This window comes from Miniopterus schreibersii (assembly GCF_964146895.1).
Source record: "Miniopterus schreibersii genome assembly, chromosome: 18".
In the NCBI taxonomy this organism is placed as follows: domain Eukaryota; kingdom Metazoa; phylum Chordata; class Mammalia; order Chiroptera; family Miniopteridae; genus Miniopterus; species Miniopterus schreibersii.
Window position 1 is genome coordinate 26,525,223 of NC_138121.1, and position 21,274 is coordinate 26,546,496.

The window sequence follows — 21,274 nt, forward strand, 5'->3', positions numbered from 1 at the left end:
TTGAGCTGGTGTGAAAGAGAGGCGGCGTGGGGAGGAGAGATACAGGCTCTACACACTCACACATACACTCTGTGCAGTTGATCGTTTTCTTAAACCAAATTAGCCAGGGCTCTCGTTACTATGGTGCAGCCAGGGCTTGCAGAATCCCAGTAATAGCATTTATTAGGTCTATTTGCCTGGAAGCATGCCTTCCCGGATCTGATAATGCACCAGTGCAGGGAGAGTGTGGGAGATGGTATCAAACATTTGATTACACTTGCAACAGGGATTTTTCAGGGATGGGGTGTGGAGTGAGGGGTTAGAGGAAAAGGTGAGAAGCCACTGGCCTTAGGAAGTCACTCCTGGCCCGCCGGTGTGTGCGTTTCCGAAGCCCCATGTGGGTTTCACAAAAGGCGGGCCAGAGCCCCCGGCACGGTTTGGGGATCCTCTTCCCAGGCTTGGGCGACGAGTGAATTCCCCGCGCCCGCAGCTGTCAGACGTGGGTGGGGAGGGAGGGAGGACGGGCGGGCGGGCGGGCGGGCGGCCAGAGCGCGGAATTGGGCAGCCGGAGGGGGAACCGGCGGCGCCCGCAGCCGCCCACTGTTTGCAAGTGGCCCCCGCTTTAGGGCAGAGGGGAGCACCCCGCCGCAAGCAGCAGCACCCTCCCCAGCCTTGGAGAGGGGAGTTCTGCTCTCTGCGCCCCGATCCCGGTCTGCTGCCCGGCTGGGCGGCCGCGCGGGGGTAAGCTCGCAAGTGAAACTATTATTATCGCCCTGCGAAGCATGGAGCTCTTGGAAGATGCCGCGTAGAGACGGAAGGAGCCGCCGCCGCCTGCAACCGCCAGCCTCTGCGCCCCTACCCTTTCGCTTTCATTAGGGGAGACAAATCTGCTGTCAGGCAGCCAGCTTTCCAATTTACCGATAATGATTCTTGCATGAAAATTGATCGAGGGGCTCTCCACCGCCGTGCGCTTTTGCCTCCCCGCTCTCCTGCTCCTTCTGCCCTGCTCCTTCAGCCCGGGCTCCCGGGCCCCCCGCGAGTTCTTTCTCCTCCTTCCCCCACCCCTACTCTCTGAGTCAGTGGTGGGACGCAGGGCCAAGGAGATAACAAAAAAAAAGGGAGGGGGGTGGCGAGAGGGGGAGGGGAGTCAGTCAGCTCCTCGGCCTGCTTCCTCCAGCCGGAGACTTGTTTGCAATCGCTGCCTCTTTTATTTACGAGAAGAAATCTCCCCCTCGGTACTTCTTGGCTGTTTGGGTATTAATTTTCTGCTCTCCCCTCTCTCACTTGCCCCCTCCTCCCCCCCCCCCGCCCCTCGTCACCCAGTAGCTAAGGGGAAACGAAAACAAAGCCGATTTCTCCTTGGCAACAAGAGATACCCCCTCCTGCCGCCCCCCCTTCCTTTTTCCTTCTGGTTCTGAACGTGAAACCCTGTTGGAAACAGGTCCCTTGACCCTCGCCCTTGACATTCAAATGGCTGAATGGAGGAGAGATTGCTACTCGCAGGTCTTGGGGGCAGCTTTTCTCTCTCTCTCTTTTCTTTCAAATGAGTAATCCCTGAAGATCTTAACCCCCCAATTTCATCACCCTCAACCCCCCCCTCTTTATTTTTCTCGCGCTCCTCTCCGCTCTCCCGCCTGCTTCCCTCCGCCGTGCGCCCCCCTCCTTTTTTTATTTGCATCTCAAGTCCAAAAGGCAGAAAATACACACGCGGCGAAGACACCCGGCAGCCTTGGAGGCTCCGGCCCCGTCCTTGGTCGTCAATTACCTCATTGTGGATCTGCCAGGGCCAAGGTGGCCGAAATTGCCCGGGCGCTGGCCGAGAGACAGCCTTTTGATCATCTTAGGAAGGGGGGAAAAAAAGAAAAAAAGAAACTGATTTTTTTTTTTTAATCGCTGTCGGGATCACTCTTCTGCCTTTATTTTATTGTTTTGGACATTTTTGAGCGCCGTGGCTGGAACGGCGCTTTTTGTCTCACTGCTGGGTTTTAAGATTTTTATTTTTTTTTTCCTTCATCCCTCTGGCCACTATGGAATTCTAATTTGAATCATGTTTGGATTGAAGCCGCCTCTGTATTACTTACCAGGTAAGCGAGCTGTGCGCCTCCCCGGGTCCCGCGCGGCGCCTGCGGGTCCCGGCCCGCCACCCCACCGGACCCCCCGCCCGTCTCCCCCCGCCCCGGGTCAGCGCGGCGGGTCCGCCGAGCCCCTCGTGGGCTGGCGCGCGCCGCCCGGGTCGCTCCCGCCGCGGTGCAGCCCGCGGTGTGTGTGCTACGTGCGGCGGGGAGCGCCCGCCCGCCCGCCGCCCCCACCGCGCCGCTGCCGGCGGTTTTGCGTCTCGCTCCTTTTGTCTGTCTGCCCGTAGCCGGCTCCGCGGCGGCGGCGGCGCGGCGAGCGGCCGGGGCACTCAAATCTTCCGAGGTGAATTAAGCACCGGGTGTGAAGTTACTTTCCTGCAGGCCGACGGGATCGGGTGGCAGGCGCCCTCCCCCGTCCCCAGTCCCGGGACTTATTTTCCTCTCCCTCCAGCCAGCTCCGTGCGCGGTCTCGGCGAGAACCCGCCCCCCTCCCGCCCCCCTTCCTGCCCGGGATTCCCTGGAAGGTTCTGTGCCTGCCGAGGTCGGAGGAGGGGGCCGGGGGAAGCTCTAGAGGATGGTTGGCGTGGCTTCCTGTTTTCCTAACCTTCTTGCGCGCTGACACAAGCCTGCCCAGTAACTTTCTGTTTCGGGGCAAGTGGTGCTTGCAGCCCGAAGGGGAGCGGAGGGGTTGACAGCAGGGGATTTGGGGGAACCTCTCTTAAATTCACCTTCTTTGGACTTTGGAATCTTAAAATAATTACATGTAGGCTAAAGGGAAGCTGGAGAGCTAGGGGTTGCTGGCGAGGGAGGTGGGAGGGAGCCCTGGGCATCTCTGGGGCCCTACCCGCTGCCCTGCTGTCACCCCCTCCTCCAGGCCCTTGGGGTCGGGAGTAACGCACTAGGCTTGCCCCCGCAGGACCACGTGACCTGCAGGTCAGGAAGGCAGGTCTGCCTGCGACCTTGTTCTAGGAATGAGCTGTGTTTTTATTTCCCCTTCCTTACTTTGAGAGTTTCATCTTCCCTGGGCGTTGACACATTTCCTATAAATTAGGGCATCCAGGGATCTGGGATTGGGGAGACCTTAGGGTGCTGTAGGAAGGAGAGGGGAAGTTCCTAGGTCTCCGTTGGGGCTTTTAAAATGCGGCAGAGGGGGCTATGGTGGAGGTTTGTTTCTGAACTGTTTTGTTGGGGAAGGTGCACGTGGCCGGGTGTTGGGTTTTGGTATTTTCCCTCTTGTTTTCAGAAGCTCCTGTGACTTTGGTTGAGGCTCCCACAAGCCCTGGAGTGCTGGAGGGGGCGGGGTGTGTGTCTGTGTGTGGTATGAGCCTAGGGAAGACCCAGCTTTGCTGCATCCGGCCCTAGCTGAGGTGAATTAGGGGCAAACATTTTCCCCAGGTTGAGAGTGCAAAAGGAGGAAAGTGGAGGGAGGGGGAGTAGGAAAGATTTTATTCTGTGTGCAATCTGTATACATGCTCTTTCTGAGTTTCTCTGTTTTAGGCCCCCAGCCTTTCCCAGGAACTGACAAGGTCTGCATTTTATGCTTAGTGTCTACCTCACTTTTATAGGAAGAATATTTTTCAGGGTCTACACTTTTTTCATCTCTTGCCTTCACTGCCTGAAATGCAAATCTGGCACTTCCCCTCCCTTCACACTGCCCTTAACTGATCCGATCCAAATTAGAATTGGAATCCCCAATTGACAGGAGGCAGGAGGGTTGTGTTCTAACACAGGGCCCAGTTCCCCCAGGCTCAGAGCTGGATTCATGGGAGCTGGTGCCTGGTGAAATGCTCCAGGGCCCTTTGAACCCAAGATGTAGCTGACCATTCCTGCTGTAGCCGGCTTCCCAGTCAGCCTCCCCCTCCCCCCAACCTCCCCCCCAGTGTGAGTTGTTGGAAAGCAGGGACAGTTCTTTCCTCTTTGTATCTGCAGCGATGCCTCCCCCACGCCTCCCCCACACGCTCGCCTTGCCTTGTAGACACTCAGCACAGGTTTGTGGCAAGAATGAATCTTCTTAAGTACAGGGCATCTTAAAAGCACAGGTGCTTGTAATCTACACCCCACTTCACCTGCCATTGGGTGGCTGCTGGCGCATATTTATTCATCAGGTGACCGATTTTCTATTTACACTGGGAGTCTCGGTAAGAAAAGGAGGAAGTGTCAGGCTAGGAAATTCAAAGCAATTAAGGGAAATCAGTCCTGGCTGGAGTCAACCCTCAGCAGTAGGACTGGACCCAGGGGAGGTCAGGAGAGGTCAGGAGTGTGGAAGGTCAGGGCCTAAATCATTCTCTGCCTATAGAGGGAGGTTTGTCCCCCACTAGCGTCTTCTCAGTTTTAAATCCCCCTACTAGGATTTTATACTTTATAATTTTGATGTAACAGTGTAGAACAGTGATTTTCAACCTTTTTTATCTCACGGCACACGCAAAACTAATTACTAAAATTCTGCAGCACACCAAAAAATTATTTTTTGCCCATCTGACCAAAAAAGGTATAATTTTGATTCATTCACATTGGATGGCCTTTATTATGTTGACTTTGTCATTTTTTTTTAATTTGACAATCTAAGGGAAAAGAGGTCAGTGCCCCTGACAAAATAAACAGGTATTGCGTGTTTTAAAAATTGTTGCAGCACACCAGTTGAAAATCACTGGTGTAGAAGCTTGCCTGGGAAGGACCGTGGTCAAGTACTGTTGCTTCCCTGGGCTTCAGTCAACTCATCTCAGATAAGTAACTGTCATTGTGAAAGGAGTGACCCACTTCTCTTGACCACTGTTTGCTCTCCCCTCCCCACAAGGGCTTCACAGGAATCTCTCCTGTAAATCCCTCCCTCCCTTTGAGATAAGTACTGGCACCTGCCCATTTCACAAAGGAGGAAAGTGAAGCCCAGAGGGGCTCAGTGAGTTGCCCAGCTTGGAAGTGGCAAGCTTGGATGTGAAGCTGGCTCTGCCCACCATGCTGGCCAGTCCCGGTACTGTGGCTCTGTGGCCTTAGAGGAGAGGCTGAGCCTGGCCTGCGGAGGCCTGATGCCCAGGTGCTCTTGAGCCTCTGGGATCTGGTTCTGTCCCCAAAGATCTCATCGCAGTGTCTATAACTGCAGGGAATGAGGGCCCAGAACCTGCCCGTCCAGTCGTTATCCCGGTGGCGGTTCATAGTCAGGCTGGCACCAGGCACTGCTCTTCCTGTTTGGCAGGTGATAGGACTAAGGCTGGGCAGTGGAGGTTTGAAGTTCAGCTCTGTCTCTTCTAAGACGTGACATTGGGTGAGTTGAGCTGTCTCGGCTTCAGTTTTCCCGTTAGTGAAGTAGGATTCATAATTGTTTCCACCTCAGTATCAATGTAAGGCAGGGGTTCCATGGCCTGCTGCCTGTTTTTATAAATAAAGTTTTATTGGCACACAGCCACGCCCATTCTTTTATGCAGTGTCTGTGGCAGCAGCAAAGTTGAGTAGTTACAACAAAGCCTGCCAAGCCTAAAATATTTATCACCTGGCCCTTGACAGGGAACGTTTGCCGACCTCTGGTTAGGAGATTAAGTGAGTGAATCCTTGCAAGGCACTGAGGATGGTGCCTAAGACAAAGTTAACGCTTAACAAGTGAAACCTACAATCATTATTAAGGCAGAATTATTTGCAGAGTAACAGGGCTTCTTAGTGGCTGACCCTGGACTTGAACTGAAGTCTTTAGACTGGGCCCCTCGGCCCCACGACACAGTGTCCAGTCTCTGTGTTCATTCACTAGTGGGGCGGAGGGAATGGGTATCCAGCGGAGGGACACTTCCTATGTCAGGAGAAGGAGGCAGGGCTTTTGTGAAAGGAGCTGGGCCCAGTGGGTGGGTGGGGTCTCTCATCTTCTCAGGCTCTCCTGTGTGCACGCGCCCAGTTCCCCTTTTTCCTGAACTCCACCAGACTTCAATTTCCAGGCAGGCGGGGACTGTGTGTTTCCTTCATTCTTGGTTTGGCACCAGACCAATAATAACAATATTAAAAATAAAAATAATGAGGAGGAAGAAGCGGCTTCCACTTCTTATATGATGCCCATTCCATGCAAGACGTGCTGTTCATTTAATCCCACTTGCCGGCTAAAGAAACTGAGGCACAGAGGTTGAGGTCATACAGGCAGTAAATGGTGCCGTTGGGCTTTGACCCCAGGCAGTCTGGCTCCAGAGTCCCTGCTTAATAAATATTTGTTGAACGAGTGAGGGAGGGAATTGGCCGTTGGTGTTGCCGGTGGCGCCCTGCCGGTCCCCTTATCTTGTTCCTGGAGTTCGTGAGGGAGGACTCCTTAGCTGTCAGCTGACCCCACCCCAGTCCCGTACTGAACTCTGGGTGACCCGAGTTTCCCCAAGGGATTGACTGTCTACTACAGGAATCTTCAGTGAGGAAACTGAGGCCCAGAGAGGGCTGGGGCTTGGCCTAAAGCCACACAACCTGCTGGTAGCTGCTCTTGGAGAAACCAGGTCTCCCCAAAACATTTTCCCTTTTACCCAGCTGCCTCCCAAGGGTCAGCCTAGCCTGGGCCTATATGTACACAGTCTTTGACCTGCTTTTGAGAGCATTGGTCCTCCCCTGCTGGGAGCTGAGGGTGTCCTGGAGAAGTGAACCTTAGCCCAGACAGCCTGTGGAGAGCTGTCTAGATTTTATTTTTTACCTCCCAGACTGCTTCCAGAAAACCTCAGTGTGAGGCTCGGTGTGGGTCAGGCCCACCTGGGTTGGGGGAGGCAGCTGAAGGTGAGGACAGGCCAGAACCACTGACCTCCAGCTGCTGGCTCTCAAATCCCCTGGTGTCACCTCAGGAGCTGAAGTTAGGAGGGAGTGTCAGCAGTTGCCAGCTGTGACCAAGCTGGTGCCCAGCTCTGGCTTGTCCTGGGAAGCTGCTGGGTCCTAAGAAACCCGCGGCTTTGGGCTGTCTCCCGAACCACCCCAGGCCTGCTCTGGGAGCAGGTTGGGCCTAGTGGGATCTGAGTCAGATAAAAGGACAGCGTTGCTATTTCAGTTGTGATTGAGAAAGCTGCTTATTTACAGCTCAGAAACTCAGCGGGGACAAGCATTTCAGCTCTCATCTAGCACTTTCCAGGCAGTCACTAATTAATCTTCGGATACCCCTGAGAAATGGGGAGGGGCCGCCACATTTCCATCTGTCGGCTGGGAAAGCCAGGGGCCCTTTTGTCCCAGCTTTGGCCCAGCCCTTCCCTGACGGGCCTGGTCTGGTTCCCACCCCCCCTGCTCAATTTGGTTCTCATTAAGATTTTTTTCTTGCTTAAATGTGTTGTTCTTACTTCATGGGTGGGAATCTGATATCACCCCATTGGAAACTTTTCCTGCTTATCTTCTTGATTCTTGGAGTCAGGAGAAGTTTCTTTTAAGCTCTCCGAGCAAAACAGGCATTATGATACCTGGATTCCTGCCCTAGAGTGAGGCAAGGATGGTTCCCTTCCTTCTGTGCAGGAGGAAGTGGGGGGTTGAAGGGGCAGCTGGCCAGGGCCACCCGGCTCCCAGAGACAGAGCCAGCGATGGGAGGAAGTGTCTGGACTTGGGCTTATGTTCCAAGGCCAGTCTCCATCACTTATCCATCTTCCCCCAGATGTGGACATGTGTGAATAGAGCAGCCCCACCCTGCTTCCTTCTCCCAACGTCAAGTGCAGATGGGCCCCTCTAGTCACCTGGTCTACCCTGGCATTTTGCAGCTAAGACAGAGACTTTGCTGGGCCCGTTGACTTGATTCCTCTCCTTAGATTGTTGGTGAGGTTGTGTTGGTAGACATGGCCTCTTCATCTCTTAGGGTACATCCTATCATACTCTGCTTTGCAGGAAAAAAAAAATCAGGCTTTTATAACTCCTAAAAGTAGTCTTTCCCAAAGGCCAGTGGACTCTCCCCTCTTGGGGGTCCTCAGCGAAGCAGTTTCTCATCCATATTTGGAACTGTCTCTCCTTGGTGGTCTAGCTACAAAATCAGAAATTTTGAAGGCTTGGGGGATGGGGGGAGCACACTAGAAGGGAAGAAGGAATTTGGGGGTGAGGGAATAAAAATAGATGCAAAGCTTTTTTTTTTTTTAAAGAGCTCCATATAGATTTAAAGTCCTTTTGTTAATTTAGGAACATAAAACCGTGTGATGTATAGCTTGGTTTGCTCGTAAAATTACTAAGTGTGGCATATTTAGAGCTGTGAAAGCTTGGGGTAAAAGGGAAAAAAATCAGTGAGAATTTTTTTACAAGTCTTTAGGGGGAAATGCATTTTTCAGGCTTTTTCCCACCGATGCCAGGCCCTCCCCAGCTCAGGCTGGGGTTGATAGTTGCCCTGAGCCTGGATTATACCCGTGCTGGAAGCTGAGAGGGGTGTTGGGGTGGGGGCTGGCTGGGTTCACAGTAAACCAGGCCCTGCTCTCAGCCCCAGAGCCGGAGCCCACCCAGTCTCAGAGGCCAGGTCGCACCTGAAGCCACGACCTTGAGGGATCAGTGCTGCACTGTGTTCCTCCTGCTCCTTCCCGCAGCGAGACAGGAAGCGCCCTCTGACCAGGCCTGGACTGCTGCCCAGTGGGCAGTTGGCCACTTGCTTAATGGCCTGTGGGGTTGGGAAGTCATGGAACATTGGGCTTGGAAGGGACCTCAGAGGTCAGATGGCCCCACCCCTCCCTTCTCTTGATTTGGTGATCTCTTAGGGGTCCCCTTCCTGACAGACCCTTTATGCCACCCCCACAGGTTGTTAGAATGTTGCTTTTCACACAGAACACACATGCTCATTTGACCTAGTTTCTGTCCTCTTGGGACACAGAACACATCTGTGCCCTCCTAGGTATCAGCACCCAAGCTGGGTGAGGCCTGCCCCACAGGGTGCCTGGCCCGGCACTGTGTTGACCAGACAGGAGCAGTGAAGGAGGTCCGTGTCTCATCCTCAGGTTGCTTCAGGAACAAACAGGGTTTGAAATGAGCAAGGACAGAGCGCTCTGGAATCTCCCAGGACTACCTTGGAGGAAATCCAGGAAGGCTCCCTAGAGGAGGTGGCGTTGGAGGTGGGCCTTGGGAGTGAGGAGCATCAAGGTATGAGGCTGAGTGGAAGGAGGCCACTACAGTGAGGAGGGATGAATAAGAATAGTGGAGCCATTCTGGAAATACTCCGCATGTTAAGTTCACATCAGACATGTTGAGAGCTGGGCGCTGTGCCATCCCTTCCCTGTTTGGGGGTGTTGCGGATTGAGTAATCCGGAGTGACAAATGCTGGTGCTAAGGGGCTTTTCTGGGAGTGCAGAGGAGGCAACGCTTGGGTTTGAGGTTGTTGTGGAGGTGGTATCCGAGAGGCCACAGAGATGAGGAGACATTGGAGCTGGCCTTTCTACTGTGGGGGGAAACCTGCCCCTTTCATCCCTGCTGTGCGCTTGAGAAGCAAAGCCATTGCTTCTGACCTTCTTCTCAGCAGTGCCCTCTAGGGGCAGGGCTCTGAAGCCTGTGCATCCCTTAAAGAGTCTGTGGGGTGTCCAGAGAGCAGGGCCCCTTCCAGGCACTGAGCGTCTTGGACCTAAGGCCTGCAAAGAAAAGAGTGAGCAGCCAGGATTGGGCCTCAAGCAGAAGGGGAATTACTCACCATTAGTAGCTGTGGGCTCTTGGGTCTTTCTCCCACTCTGTGCCAGATGCATCAGGACCAGTCCTTGCCCTCAGAGTCCAGGCAGGGCAGACAGGGCCCAGCTGATGCGAAGCAGAGTTAATCCCTGCAGAGACTGGGCCAGGCCCCTGGGAGATGGTAGCCTTCAACATTGGGCCTCCCAGGAGAGACAGGAAGGATAGTTTTAGGGAGAAGGGAGAACTTGGACAGAGTAGGAAATGAAGCCCATGGGTGGGTGCAAATCACATTCTGGAGGGTCTTGAATGTCATAAAGCCAGTGTCATGAACTTGATTCTGTTGTAAGTGGGTGGGAATCCAGGGCTTTAAAGCAGCCAAGTTCATCTGATTTTTCAGCATGTGTTTATGACATGTAGGCACTGGCCCAGGCACACCAAAATGTAGCTGAAAAACCCCCAAGGGCCATGCTTTTGTGGAGCACCTGTTCCAGCAACAAACACATTGTGCTTTGTCCCAGGATGCAGGTCCTGGAGAAAGGGGGGAGGGGGAGAAGGAATGGGAGAGGGGGAGAGGGGTAGCTGGAGTGCTGGCAGAGACTGTTTTATCTAGGGTGGCCAGAGACTGGAAGAAAGGGAGGTGTTAGTCCTGACAAGATCTGAGGGAAAGTGCCCAGGCAGAGGGTCAAGCGTATGCGAAGGCCCTGAGGCCCCAAGGATGTCTGTGTGGCCTTGTGGCTTCAGGGGTGTGAGCCATGAGGCGAGGGGTAAGACATGAGATAGGAAAGCTGGAAGCGAGGAGGGGGAGATAGGACTTGCACTTCAGTGATCACTTGTCTGGCTGAGATAGAGTCCAGGCAGTCAGGGGGACAGCAGGGAGACCAATATGAAGGCTGCTGCCATTGCCCCAGACAAGAGGTGGGTGGCAGCTTGGCATTGGGGGTGGGGTGGGGGGTCTGGAGGTGGAGATGGGTTGTCCTATGTGTTTTAAGAAGATGGCTTCAACAGCCTCCCTCGTGGAAGTAGTCAGTGAGCAGAGGCTCCCCTTACAGTGACGAGGTCCTGCAGTCCTCAGGAAGACGGCTGGGGCAGGGCCCTCTGAGTGTGGGGTCTGTGACGAAGAGCATGAGTGCTTGTCATGGCAGGTGACCCGGGGACGGTGAGTGAAGATAAAGGTAGAGAGTGGAGGCTGAGTGTGGGCTAACAACTCAGTGGTTCCCAAATTGGGGTTCCCCGGCCAGCAGCACCGGTGCAGACTCGCGGGACCCCCTTGAGACTGCTGAGGCAGAAACCATGGTGGGGTCTAGCAATCTGTGTGCTCACAAGCCCTCCAGGGGATTCTCATGCTCAATCAAGTGTGAAAACTGGTCTAACACTTTGGCCTGACTGCCAAAACTAAGTTGGGGTGACCGAGCCTGTAAGATTAAGTTTGAGAACGGGGTTGTCATTTTCAGAGGAGTCCTTGGTGAGTGAAGGAGCAGGGATGTGAGATGCCTGCAAGCCCTCAGGCCAAGGAGGGAGGGTGGAGAAGAGTCAGGAAAAGTCCCCTAGAAAGAAAATGGTAGGTGGAGTTTCAAGGCCTGCATTCCAGGAAGAGGTGGGTAATGGGCCCAGGTTCCTGGGGTGCCCTTGCTGGGTCTGTCTGGCAGGCCTTGCCAGGTCAAGGAAACTTATCTGATGTTGCAGTGCTGGTTAAGAGCAAGGACTCTGGAGTAAGAGCATTGCATTCTATCCTGCTGTGCTCCTGACTGGCTGTGTGGCTCCAGACAGGTTACTTACCTTCTCTGGGCCTCAGTTTCTTCACCTGTTCAGTGGGGCCAGTGGTAGTGCCTCCCTCCTGGGACTGTTGTGAGCATTTGATGAGTTAATCTGCGGAAGCCCAGGCCAAGCCCTGTAGAACCATTAGCTTGGATTACTGTTTGGATTAATTGTTCCCAGCTGTGGGCTTCATGCTGCCCATGTCCTGGATTCTGGACTGGTGTCAGAAGAGGGGGCCCTTCCCGAGGGACCAGGCTGAGTCCTTGACAGGAAGGGGGGCGGGGTGGGGGCAGGGCAGGCAATGTCCATGGGGCAATGAGGCCAGTGAGGGTCGATTTGCTCAGACTCCCGAAATGGCTGTCAGCCAGCGGGACTGTGCACAACGCCCTGGTCACAAGATGGCAAGTTCTAAATAAGTAAAGAAGAAATGGAATCGCCTTGATTAGATCGCCCTGGCCCCTTTCCCAGTGCCCCCCACACCCTAAAAGCTGAATGGGGTGTCCCCCACCCCTGAGTCTTAGTGAATGGCCAGTGTCATTGCCCCACCATCTTCAGTGGAGAGGTTCATTTTAATGACTTCCTTCTTCAACCCTCCCCCCATCCCCCAAAGGACTCTAGTGTCACCCTCAAGCAAGTGACAGACCCTGCTGCCAGAGCCCCGAGGCAGACAGCACCTTGTCTCATACACTGGGGCCTGCTTTGAAGCTGCCCGACACTGGTCCCCACCCCCTTGTCACTCTTGTCCTATAATTCATTTAGGATTAGCTTTCAGACCTCCTCGACAGTCCTAACTTCTGTTGTCTTGGTAACTGTGTCAACCGTTTGCTGGTTTCCCGTGATTATCTGACAAGAGAAAGGGGGGCAGGCAGGGAGCATAAAGGAAGGGGAGGAGAGGAGATAATGCCTGGGTCTTAATTGAACTCACTGGAGGGTCCCGCGGGTGGGGCTGCCTGCTGGAGAGCCGCGGAGAAAGGCCCGGTGAGGTGAGCGGGACCTGCAGCTGTGTGGAGAGGGGGCAGTTCACACAGGCTTCTCACCGCTCTGGGAAGGAGTGTCAAAAGTACCCTCGGCCTTTATCTTGGATCTTAAGGGGCCAGGGACAAAGGTGTCACTTCCCCTCCCCTTCATTTCCCTTTTGGGAAGTTTCGCTCACAGGCAAATTTCAACTAATCTTGACTTGAGCAGTAACTCCCTGCCCTGGAGTCGGCAGGCCGGATGAGCAGTTGCGGGGCTCAGGGGTGGGTCTGCAGGGGACCAGGACACCCTAGGATGGAGGGAGACTTCATAAGCAGCAGGGTTGTAAAACAGTGTTATTTGATCGTGCTCAGGGATCCCAGAATTCAGAAAGGGCATGGGGGGATACGCCGGTCTCTGCGCCACGATGCTGGGGGCCTCAGCTAGGAAGGTTAGGAGGCTGGAGGTGATGTGACGCTGGCTGTTGGCTGGGCCCTCGGCTGGGCCCTCTGCCCGAGCACCTCCAGTGGCTTGGGCTCCTTCACACCATGATGGGTCCAGGGAAGCGTGTGCTTCCGACGTGGCAGCTCAGGGCTCCAAAGGCAGGCAACCCAGCTCACGAGGGGGAAGCTACACAACCTTGTAGGACCTGGCCTCAGAAGTCACACAGTGCCACTTATGCCACCGTCTGTCCATTCTAAGTGAGGGCGAGCCCTCCCAGGTCCACTTGGAGAGGATTTAGGCTCTACCTTTTGATGGGGGGAGGGTAGCAAGGTGTTAGGGGAGCATGTGGGGTGGGAGATGGCGCGGATGTTGACCTCTTTGGAAAATGGTCTGTGACACACACCCAACTCGCCTGCCCCTCTCCCTTTCCAGATAGATGGCAGCCTTGCCTTTCCCAGAGGAAAAGATTCCATCTTTTTCCAGGCACGGCTTCTGAAGTGTCCCGAAGATGTATGTTGTGGGGCTTCAGGCACAGGCTTTGGTGCTCGGTGGGGCAGCTGGGAGGCTCCTGCCCAGGTGGTCTCCCATGGCAGTCAGATTCCCCAATTTCGGGTTCACCAGCCCTGTACAAATAGGAGTTGTCTCTCAAAAGAAGGATGTTGTTACTTGTCACTGAAGAAGGACCAGCCCCTCACCAGGATCAAGGGGAAGACCAGAGTGCCTTTTGGGGAGCCGCTAATGAGCTATGTCTGATTTTTATGAAACTCCATGGTAAATTATTCATTTGTGCCAGAAATGAAAGTGTGGAACTGGATAGGCTCATGAATATTCATCCTGGACTTCAGCACGAAGGGGCTGATCAGTGACTAGAGCAGCCAACTAGACTCATGACCCAGATACGGGCGAGTTCCCTGGGAGGTGGGACCTGTCACTCTTCTCCCTCAGTTTCTTGATCCAGGGATGGGACTGATAACTCACAAAGCATTAGCACAGTTGCGCCTAGACCATCCTGGGACCAGGTTGAGGGAGGGGAGCATTAGACAGTTCCTGACCCCCAAGTTTCACAACAGATTGTTGGTGTTATGGAGTTACTGGTGATGGTAATGCCTGCATGGAAAGAACTGGAAGCCCCCATCCCCCTGCCTCTGCTCCTCTCTAAAGTTTCCTGAGGCTCAGTGCTGGGGACTCCATAGAGAGGAAGGTCCCCTTTGATGAATACCCTTTGGTCCTGGTGGAATGTAATAGGCCCTCCCCTGTATTTGAACCTACTCTACATAGTAAGTTAGCATTGCCAGCATTGTTCTGCTGGGATCTGCTCCTCCTTGACAGAACCCAGCTTCCTTGAGAGTCAACACGCCCTGCCCGATTGTCTCGTCTGACCTCTGTCTCTCCTCCACGCTATGGTTCAGCCTGTTTCCACTGCCTAGAGTGCCAGCTCAAAAGTCCTGAAGCCTTCGTGGGCCAACCCCTTTGGGACTGGTCATTCCTTCCTCTGTGATCCCAGGTTTTAATAACCAGGAGCAATCTTCCAAGCTAGCTCTTCATTTATAAGGGAGCATAGTGCGGTAGTTGAGTTCATGAACTCAGAAGCCATTTACTTCTTGCGATATCTTGGGCAGGTTACTTAAGTACACTGTGCCTCCGTTTACTCGTGTAAAATGCAGAGGATTATATTTCCTGAGATTGCTGTGAGAATTGAAAGGGTTTGAACATTTAAAGTGCTTAGCATGGCATGTAGCACATAGTAGGTTCTCTGTAAGTGTTTACCAGCTATTGATATCATTGTTAGTGTGGTTGTCATCATCATCTTATTTCCCTTTGGGATCTGAGCTCTGGGGCGGGCCTGCCAGGCACAAGGAGGGGGCATTTGCTGGCAACTACAGTCTTGTGTTAATGTGTATTTTCCCTGCTTCTTGGGAACTGATGACTTCAGTTCCTGCCACAGGGAAGGCCTCCAAGCTGTGCGTTGGGCTTCTGTGGGTTTTGACAGGTCTCTCTGGGGGTTTCTCACCTGCTCTCAGTCTGGACAGGCCCATTTGTGTTACAGCCCCTGGAGACCGCCTCTGCGTGGAGCTGAGGCCACTTCCTGCCTGAGCCCTGGGGGTGGAGGCAGAGGTTTCGATCCCCTGCCTAGCAGAGGACACAGAAAAGCGAGGTTTCTGGTGGCTTCCGGGGTTACAGCCAAGATATGAACTGTGGCCCTGGGTTCCCAGGCTGAACTGACTACTCCTTGCAGTGGTTTTCAGAGAAAAAGGGTCTCAGGGGCAGACCGGGCGGCCAGGTGGGATCCAGTGTTGCCTGTCTGAGCCCCAGACACACAGGCTGTTTCTGGGGGCCCCGTCCAGGGTGGAGGAGCTCCGGATGGCCTTGGAACTTGGTCAGTGTCCACCTTCGAGGCCTTGGCTTCAAGGGAGATCCTCAGAGCCCAGAGTCATGGGGGGCTGCCAAGTGTGTGGTCACGAGAGGGACTGTGCTGGGGGCAGAGAGGCCTCGCGCTTCATGCATCTCTAGCAATGATGCTGTGGGGCCTTCGGGGTCCTGCAGGTGGGCTGTTGGCGGGCTCTTGGAGAACTGACATCTGCTGTGTGGCAAAGCTGTGGCACTTGATCCCCCGCCTGCCGAGAGGTTCGTGAAAAGCATGTGAGGTTTTACTTGGCTTATTGAAACCAATAATCCACCTGCCTGCTTTTCATCCTGGGTTTTCATGCCTTTGACTCGGGGCTCTGTCAACTCCCAGGCTCTCGGGCTAGGAGAGAGGCAGCCAGCGTGTCAGACCGGTGGGGCGAGCCGAGTGGAAGGAATTATAAAGCAAATAGCCTGCAACCAACTTTGTTCTCCTTGCCCTGGTTTGGAAAGAGACACTTGGCTTCTTGCAACTGCAACTGCCGGGGCAGTTCCCGAGCACCTGCTGGTGCCAGGCCCAGGTGGGGCTGAGAGGAAGATCGAAAGTAAGTCACAGGTCATGCCTTCGAGGCCCTCCTGGCCACCTGAGGAGGGGAAAGGCTCAGCCGTGAGTGGACTGCATGCTTCTGGGCCTTGGAGGGATGCAGATAGCTCCAGGGGCTTGGAGGGTGGAAAGTTCCCATTTGGCTGGAGTAATCTCAGTGGGCTTCCTGTAGGAGATGGTGTTGGAAGCAGATTCTGAAGAGTTGGTGGGTTTTGAAAGGGGAAGTGTGAAGACACCCAACTGTACCAATGACTCAAATGACCTGGGATCTTAAGGGGCAGGTTTTGATTCAAGTGGGTCTAGGTGGGGCCTGACAAGCCACATGGGGACTTCCCTTTCCTTAGGCCTCAAAGTCATCTGCACTTTCCCCAGGCCTAGGTGGCACCGATGTGGTTGGTCCATAGACTGCGCTGCACTTTGCATAGCGAGGGGCTGGACCTAGCCGTATGTGACCATTGCAATGTAAAATTAAATAAATTAAAAAGAAACAAAATTACAACTTTCATTCCTCAGTCACACTGGCCCCATTTCAAGTGCTCAACTGCTCTGTGGGGCTGGTGGCCACCATATTATGTTTGAGGCCATAGGGAACCCCTGGAGCAGAAGCTTGTCCGACCTGTAACATTAAACACAGGAAGGACTGAAGCAAAGGGAGAATTTAGAGGTGACAAGAGCCCAAACAGGGGAGGTAGGGCCGGAGCCCTTATGGAGGTCAGGCTGGCTGTGTCGTGCCAGGGAGGAGGTGGAAGTGAGGGACACGTGTGGAAGCTGGAGAGATGGTGTCAGTCCCCATCAATGAAATGGGGAAGTGAGTTGGAATGGGGGTGGGTGACAGAAACCACCAAGTGACGGTTTGATGAAGGAAAGAGTGGTTTCTATTATCAAATGGCATTGGATTTGGGGACCAGGTGGACGCTGGAGGAGAATTCTAGTGATCTATATGTATATGTGTGTACACACATAATCTTCTGAAGTGGGGTGTCTTTAGAGGGTCTCCAAACTAATTCTCTGACATACACACATGCACACACACCTCAGTTCATCCTCACAGCACCCCTGGGAGGCCCAGAAGGACAGGGCACCTTTCCTTTATTTTCCAGAGCAGGAGAAATGATGTGTCAGGAGCACAAACCTGATAGAAGCTCTTCCAGAGCCCAGCTCTTCTCCCTTGATTTCCCCAACCCTAGGAGTCCCCACAACTACAGGATCTCAGGGGCATCTTCCAAGTGCTAGAGAAGATCCAAGAAAGAACACCTCTGAGTTATATGGGGGGCTTCCTGGAAGGTGTATGGGGCCTGTCATGTCCGGGAATTCCACACAGGCAAAGGCCTGGATGTCGGGAAAACCTGGGCTGTGAAGAGGAGGTTTTGACTGTGTTAGAGACTGTCAGGGTTCTGGGGCATGGCAAGGTCTGCTCATGGAGGTGCCTGAAATCACAGGCAAGGAGTTTAAGGGGCTGTATATGGATTGATTGATCCAATCTTAATAATCTCTGTCAAACAAGTACGGTTATCACCAGGCGCATTTGCAGAACAGAAAACTAGGCACAGAGAGGTTAAGTGACTTGCCCAAGGTCACACAGCCAGTAAGGTGGAGCCAGGGTTTGAATGCTGACATCCTGATTTCAAAGGCAATAATAATGACTTCCCTGTTTCCCAGCCTCTCAGTTAGGCTCCCCCCCCCAATGTCATGGCACAAAACATATAATTTAGAGGCAAGCGTACCTCCTCACATATGGAGGCCCCAGCTGTCCGACCTTGCACAGGTCCTTTCATTTCTCTGAGTCTCTGTTGGGTTTTTAAAAAATCATTGAGAGAAAATCCATACACCATAAAAGTCACTCTTTAAAGTGAAATTCAGTGTTTTTTAACACAGTCACAGAGTTGTGCAACCATCACCTGTGTGGTTCCAGGACAATTTTTTCACTCCAGAAGCAACACTGTACCCATTAGTAATCACTCCCCAGTTTACCCCATTATCCAAGCCCTGGACAACCACTAATGTACTTTCCACCTCTGTGGATTTGCTTGTTCTAGACAGTTCACATGAGTATGAACCACATACAATATGTGGTCTTCTGTGTCTGGCTCCTTGCACGTAGCACAACGTTTTCCCGGGACATCCCATTTTGTAGCTCAGATCAGGACTTCATTCCTCTTTATGGCTGAGTAATATTCCATTGCGTGGGTGGACCACATTTCGTGTATCTGTTCTTCATTGATGGACATTTGGGCTGTTCCCGCCTTTTGCCTGTTATGAGTAATGCTGCTGTAAACATTCAAATGCAAGTGTTTGTGTTCTCTTGAGTGTATACCCCAGAGTGAAATTGCTGGATCAGATGAGAACTACGTTTAACCTTCTGAGGAGCTGCCAGACTGTTTTCCTGAGCCTCAGTTTTCACTGCTGTAAAATGGAGCCACGTCCCTTGGACCGGCTGTATTTCTGTATTAAGCAACACATCTTAATTGGAAACACTAAGGAGCTAAGTGAAGACTTCCATTGCTGCTATTCATGGCAACACCAGGGTCATCACAGCAGGGGAGCCCAGAGCAGTGGCCAGCAGCACCCTTGCTTTGCTCATCTCTGCTGGGAAGCATTTTCCCTCCTTTGGCTCAGAATGGAGTCTTTGTAAATGTCATTCTTCATGTGGCTCTGGGGAACTTCCTGGGAATTCAAGGGAAATTTCTCCAGAGCCCAGCTCCATAGAAAAAGGGGTGAAGGCTGGGATACATTGGTGACCTCTGCCACGCTCCTCTGGGTGGGATTTTCTGGACAACTTAGCCAGATGCAGCGTTGCCTTCTTGGCCAGAGCAGAATTGGGTCGCCCTAGGAGCTCAGGTTCCAGAGGGCTGGTCTCGGAGAAGCCTGGTCTCCGTGGGGGGAGGGGGTACCCAGGCCTCCTATCTGGTTCTGACAGGCAGCTCTGGAGCCTGAGTTTTTCTTGGAGGATGTCCAGCTAGTGCAGAGCTGGCTTGGCCCCCGTGCTCTTGTGGGAGAGAAAGGAAGCTATTGAGGGCCGGCCATGGAAGTTGTAAACGGGATAAATGGTCCTCCAAAATGCTTTTCCTCAGCTCTGCTGTGGGAATCCAGCCTGGGAAAACCCCAGTGTCTCTTGTTCACCTGTAGCCCAGAGAGGGAAAGTGACTTACCGAGGGCCACACAGCAAGTTTGAGCACAGTGAGGAGAGCTCCTCCTGACACCAGCCTGTGCCTTTTAGCAGCTCCCAAATCCTCTCCTCCCCTCCGAGATAGCCTCTTCTATCCCATTAAATCCCAAAGCTTAATACCCGTAGGTCAGCAGTGACCAAAGTCCATGAAACTGCCCCTTGCTCCTCTTGGCATGGCCCCAGGGTCAAGAGACCACTGAGTAACCTTACAGAAGAGATCCTGAAACCACATAGTTCCTTTCTAGGCATCTCTGCCCCACCTGGAAAGGGCTCCTCGGCCACAATAGCAAGAGCCCGCTGGTGAGCAGGTTTGGGAACTTAGCAGACGTTCTTTTAGAATGCACTTTCCTCAAGGTTTCTGGGCCATTAAATAAAATGGAGATTGAAAAGGAAGGAAGGGAGGAAAGGCGGGAGGGAGGGAGGAAGGGAAGGAGGGAGGGAGGGCTTTCCAGCTCTGCTGAGGTTTGGATGGGTTTTCCTAGAAAGCAGGCCCCCTAAGGGTCTCCTCACCCATCTGCAGCTGGAGGGGGAGGCAGCCTGGCGTTTGTCCTTGCCACCTTGGAGACCTGCCGCCGTGGCCCCCCAGACTGACAAGGTTATCAGGATCTGCTGTGGGGAGGGGAGGCTGTAACCCCCAGGGCCCCCCTTTAGATTTATCAAAGTGCTCCCTCCTGACAAGGCCTACAGCCCTTGCCCCAGCAGCCAGCAGCTTGCTTAAAAGGTTAATCCCCTCCCTCTGTGGCTGCTCCCCTAGTCCCCTCTCACCCCTCCCCAGCTTTTTACGCTCCAGTTAATTAAATGTGGCTGACTATTGTCAGAAGACAAAGTTGGATATTTATTACACCTTGGCGCTCCCGAATGTCAAAGGCGCACACAGTTGGAAGAAATACTGGCAGGAATAAGCCGAGCATATGCCTGCAGGGTCCAGGGCGACCCTGCGGCTGCCACCTCGGGTGACCTGCAGTTCTTCCAGATCTGGCTGCGGCTAACTGCTCTCCACCACCAGGAGTCCCACCATGCGGGTTTTCCTGGCACCTCTGGCAGAGCCGCAGGGAGATCTATTATCCACATAAACATCCTGGTTTCAGAGGTTCTTTTCCTGGGAGGAATTGAAGATGCTGTTAAAACATATACAGACCTTCCTTATATCATCTGGTGCGGCCAGCGTGTGTGGTTGTGGGCGAAGGAGTCTCCCTTGTGCTGTTCCCTGTTCTCTGATCCCCTACTTGGGCCTTGGCACTCTCGCTTTTTCACTTGCACACTTCAAAGCCACACGGCTGCTGCTGATTTTCTTTTCTCATGGAGGGGGGAATATGTATTTGTTCCTTTTATAGGTTTTTCCCCCTTTAATAATAATGCTTTAAAGATGTTTGACATCTGTAACTAACAGCTGGCATCCTGTTATGGAAGAATGTCCTTTTATTTCAAAGCAGGTTGAACTGTCATTAATAGTATAATTAGGTGATTATCACTATATAGCAGAAAACTGCTTAATTGCAGAGATCGCTTTTCTAGGATTCCAGTCTTTTTATGGTTATATTTGTTTTAGCTGTTTGAATTTTCATGATATTTTAGCATTTGGTATGTTGCCTCGTTTGTGTGTGTGCGTGCGTATGTGTGTTTCTTCCTGTTTGTTAATGTGTCTGACAGCTGTCTTGGGAGCATTTGGTCCCAAGGAATCTCCCAGTATTAAAGCAGTGATGTGGGGAGGGTACCTGGAAGATGTTTCTTACCCCAGGCCCTGTTTAACCTGCTCTGTGCCAGACTGGAGTCCTGCAGGAGCAGGTCCGGGTCCCAGGTGTCCTTTGATTTATCTGCTCTCGCTGAGGATCACAGTATGAAATTAGACATTTAACCCTAGAGCTAAGGTTGTCTGTTAAGGGGCCCCTTTTACAATGCAATTTATTTTTATGGCACGTCCTTAATACACAATATTACCGAATGCGTCTGAGTCATGTGGGTTCCAGAATGAAAGGCACATCCGAAGGGACTTGGTCTCAGATGTAGCTGGAATTTGCAAATAAATGAATGGGCTTTACAAAGCCAAGAGGAAAGAGTTCATCTTTCTAAAAAGGACTTTGAATGAAAATAAGTGCAGTAGTGAGGATGCCTTTTAAAGCAAGCAGAAGCCAGGCGCTGGCCCTCTCTCTGTGGACACCCTTAGTTTTGGGCTGCATTTGCACAGTGCTGGGGGCTGTGAGCTGACCTGAGTGTCTTCCTTCAACCCCAGGAGACTCTTTCGCACCTGTTCCAAGAGCAGGGGTATGTGATGGGTGTGAGGGTTTTTAAAAAATATATATTTTTTTATTGATTTGAGAGAGAGAGGAAGGGAGAGGGAGAGAGAGAAACCTCCATGTGAGAGAGAAACATCCATTGGCTGCCTCCTGCACACCTACTGGGGATCCG

General features: G+C 52.9%; 1 protein-coding gene across 4 annotated transcripts in view; it reads left to right on the forward strand.

The window, feature by feature from the left end:
• Positions 1-21,274, forward strand: part of GSE1 (Gse1 coiled-coil protein) — a 401,187-nt gene that overhangs the window by 292,223 nt on the left and 87,690 nt on the right. Inside the window, exon 1 of one of the 4 annotated variants that reach the window (XM_081117614.1) lies at positions 2,012-2,063. The exons of the other annotated variants lie outside the window; for them this stretch is intronic. Coding sequence (XP_080973740.1) covers positions 2,027-2,063 — 37 coding nt within the window. The 5' untranslated portion in view covers positions 2,012-2,026. Of the gene's footprint in view, positions 1-2,011; positions 2,064-21,274 lie in introns of those variants that run through there. 4 annotated transcript variants of the gene reach the window in all.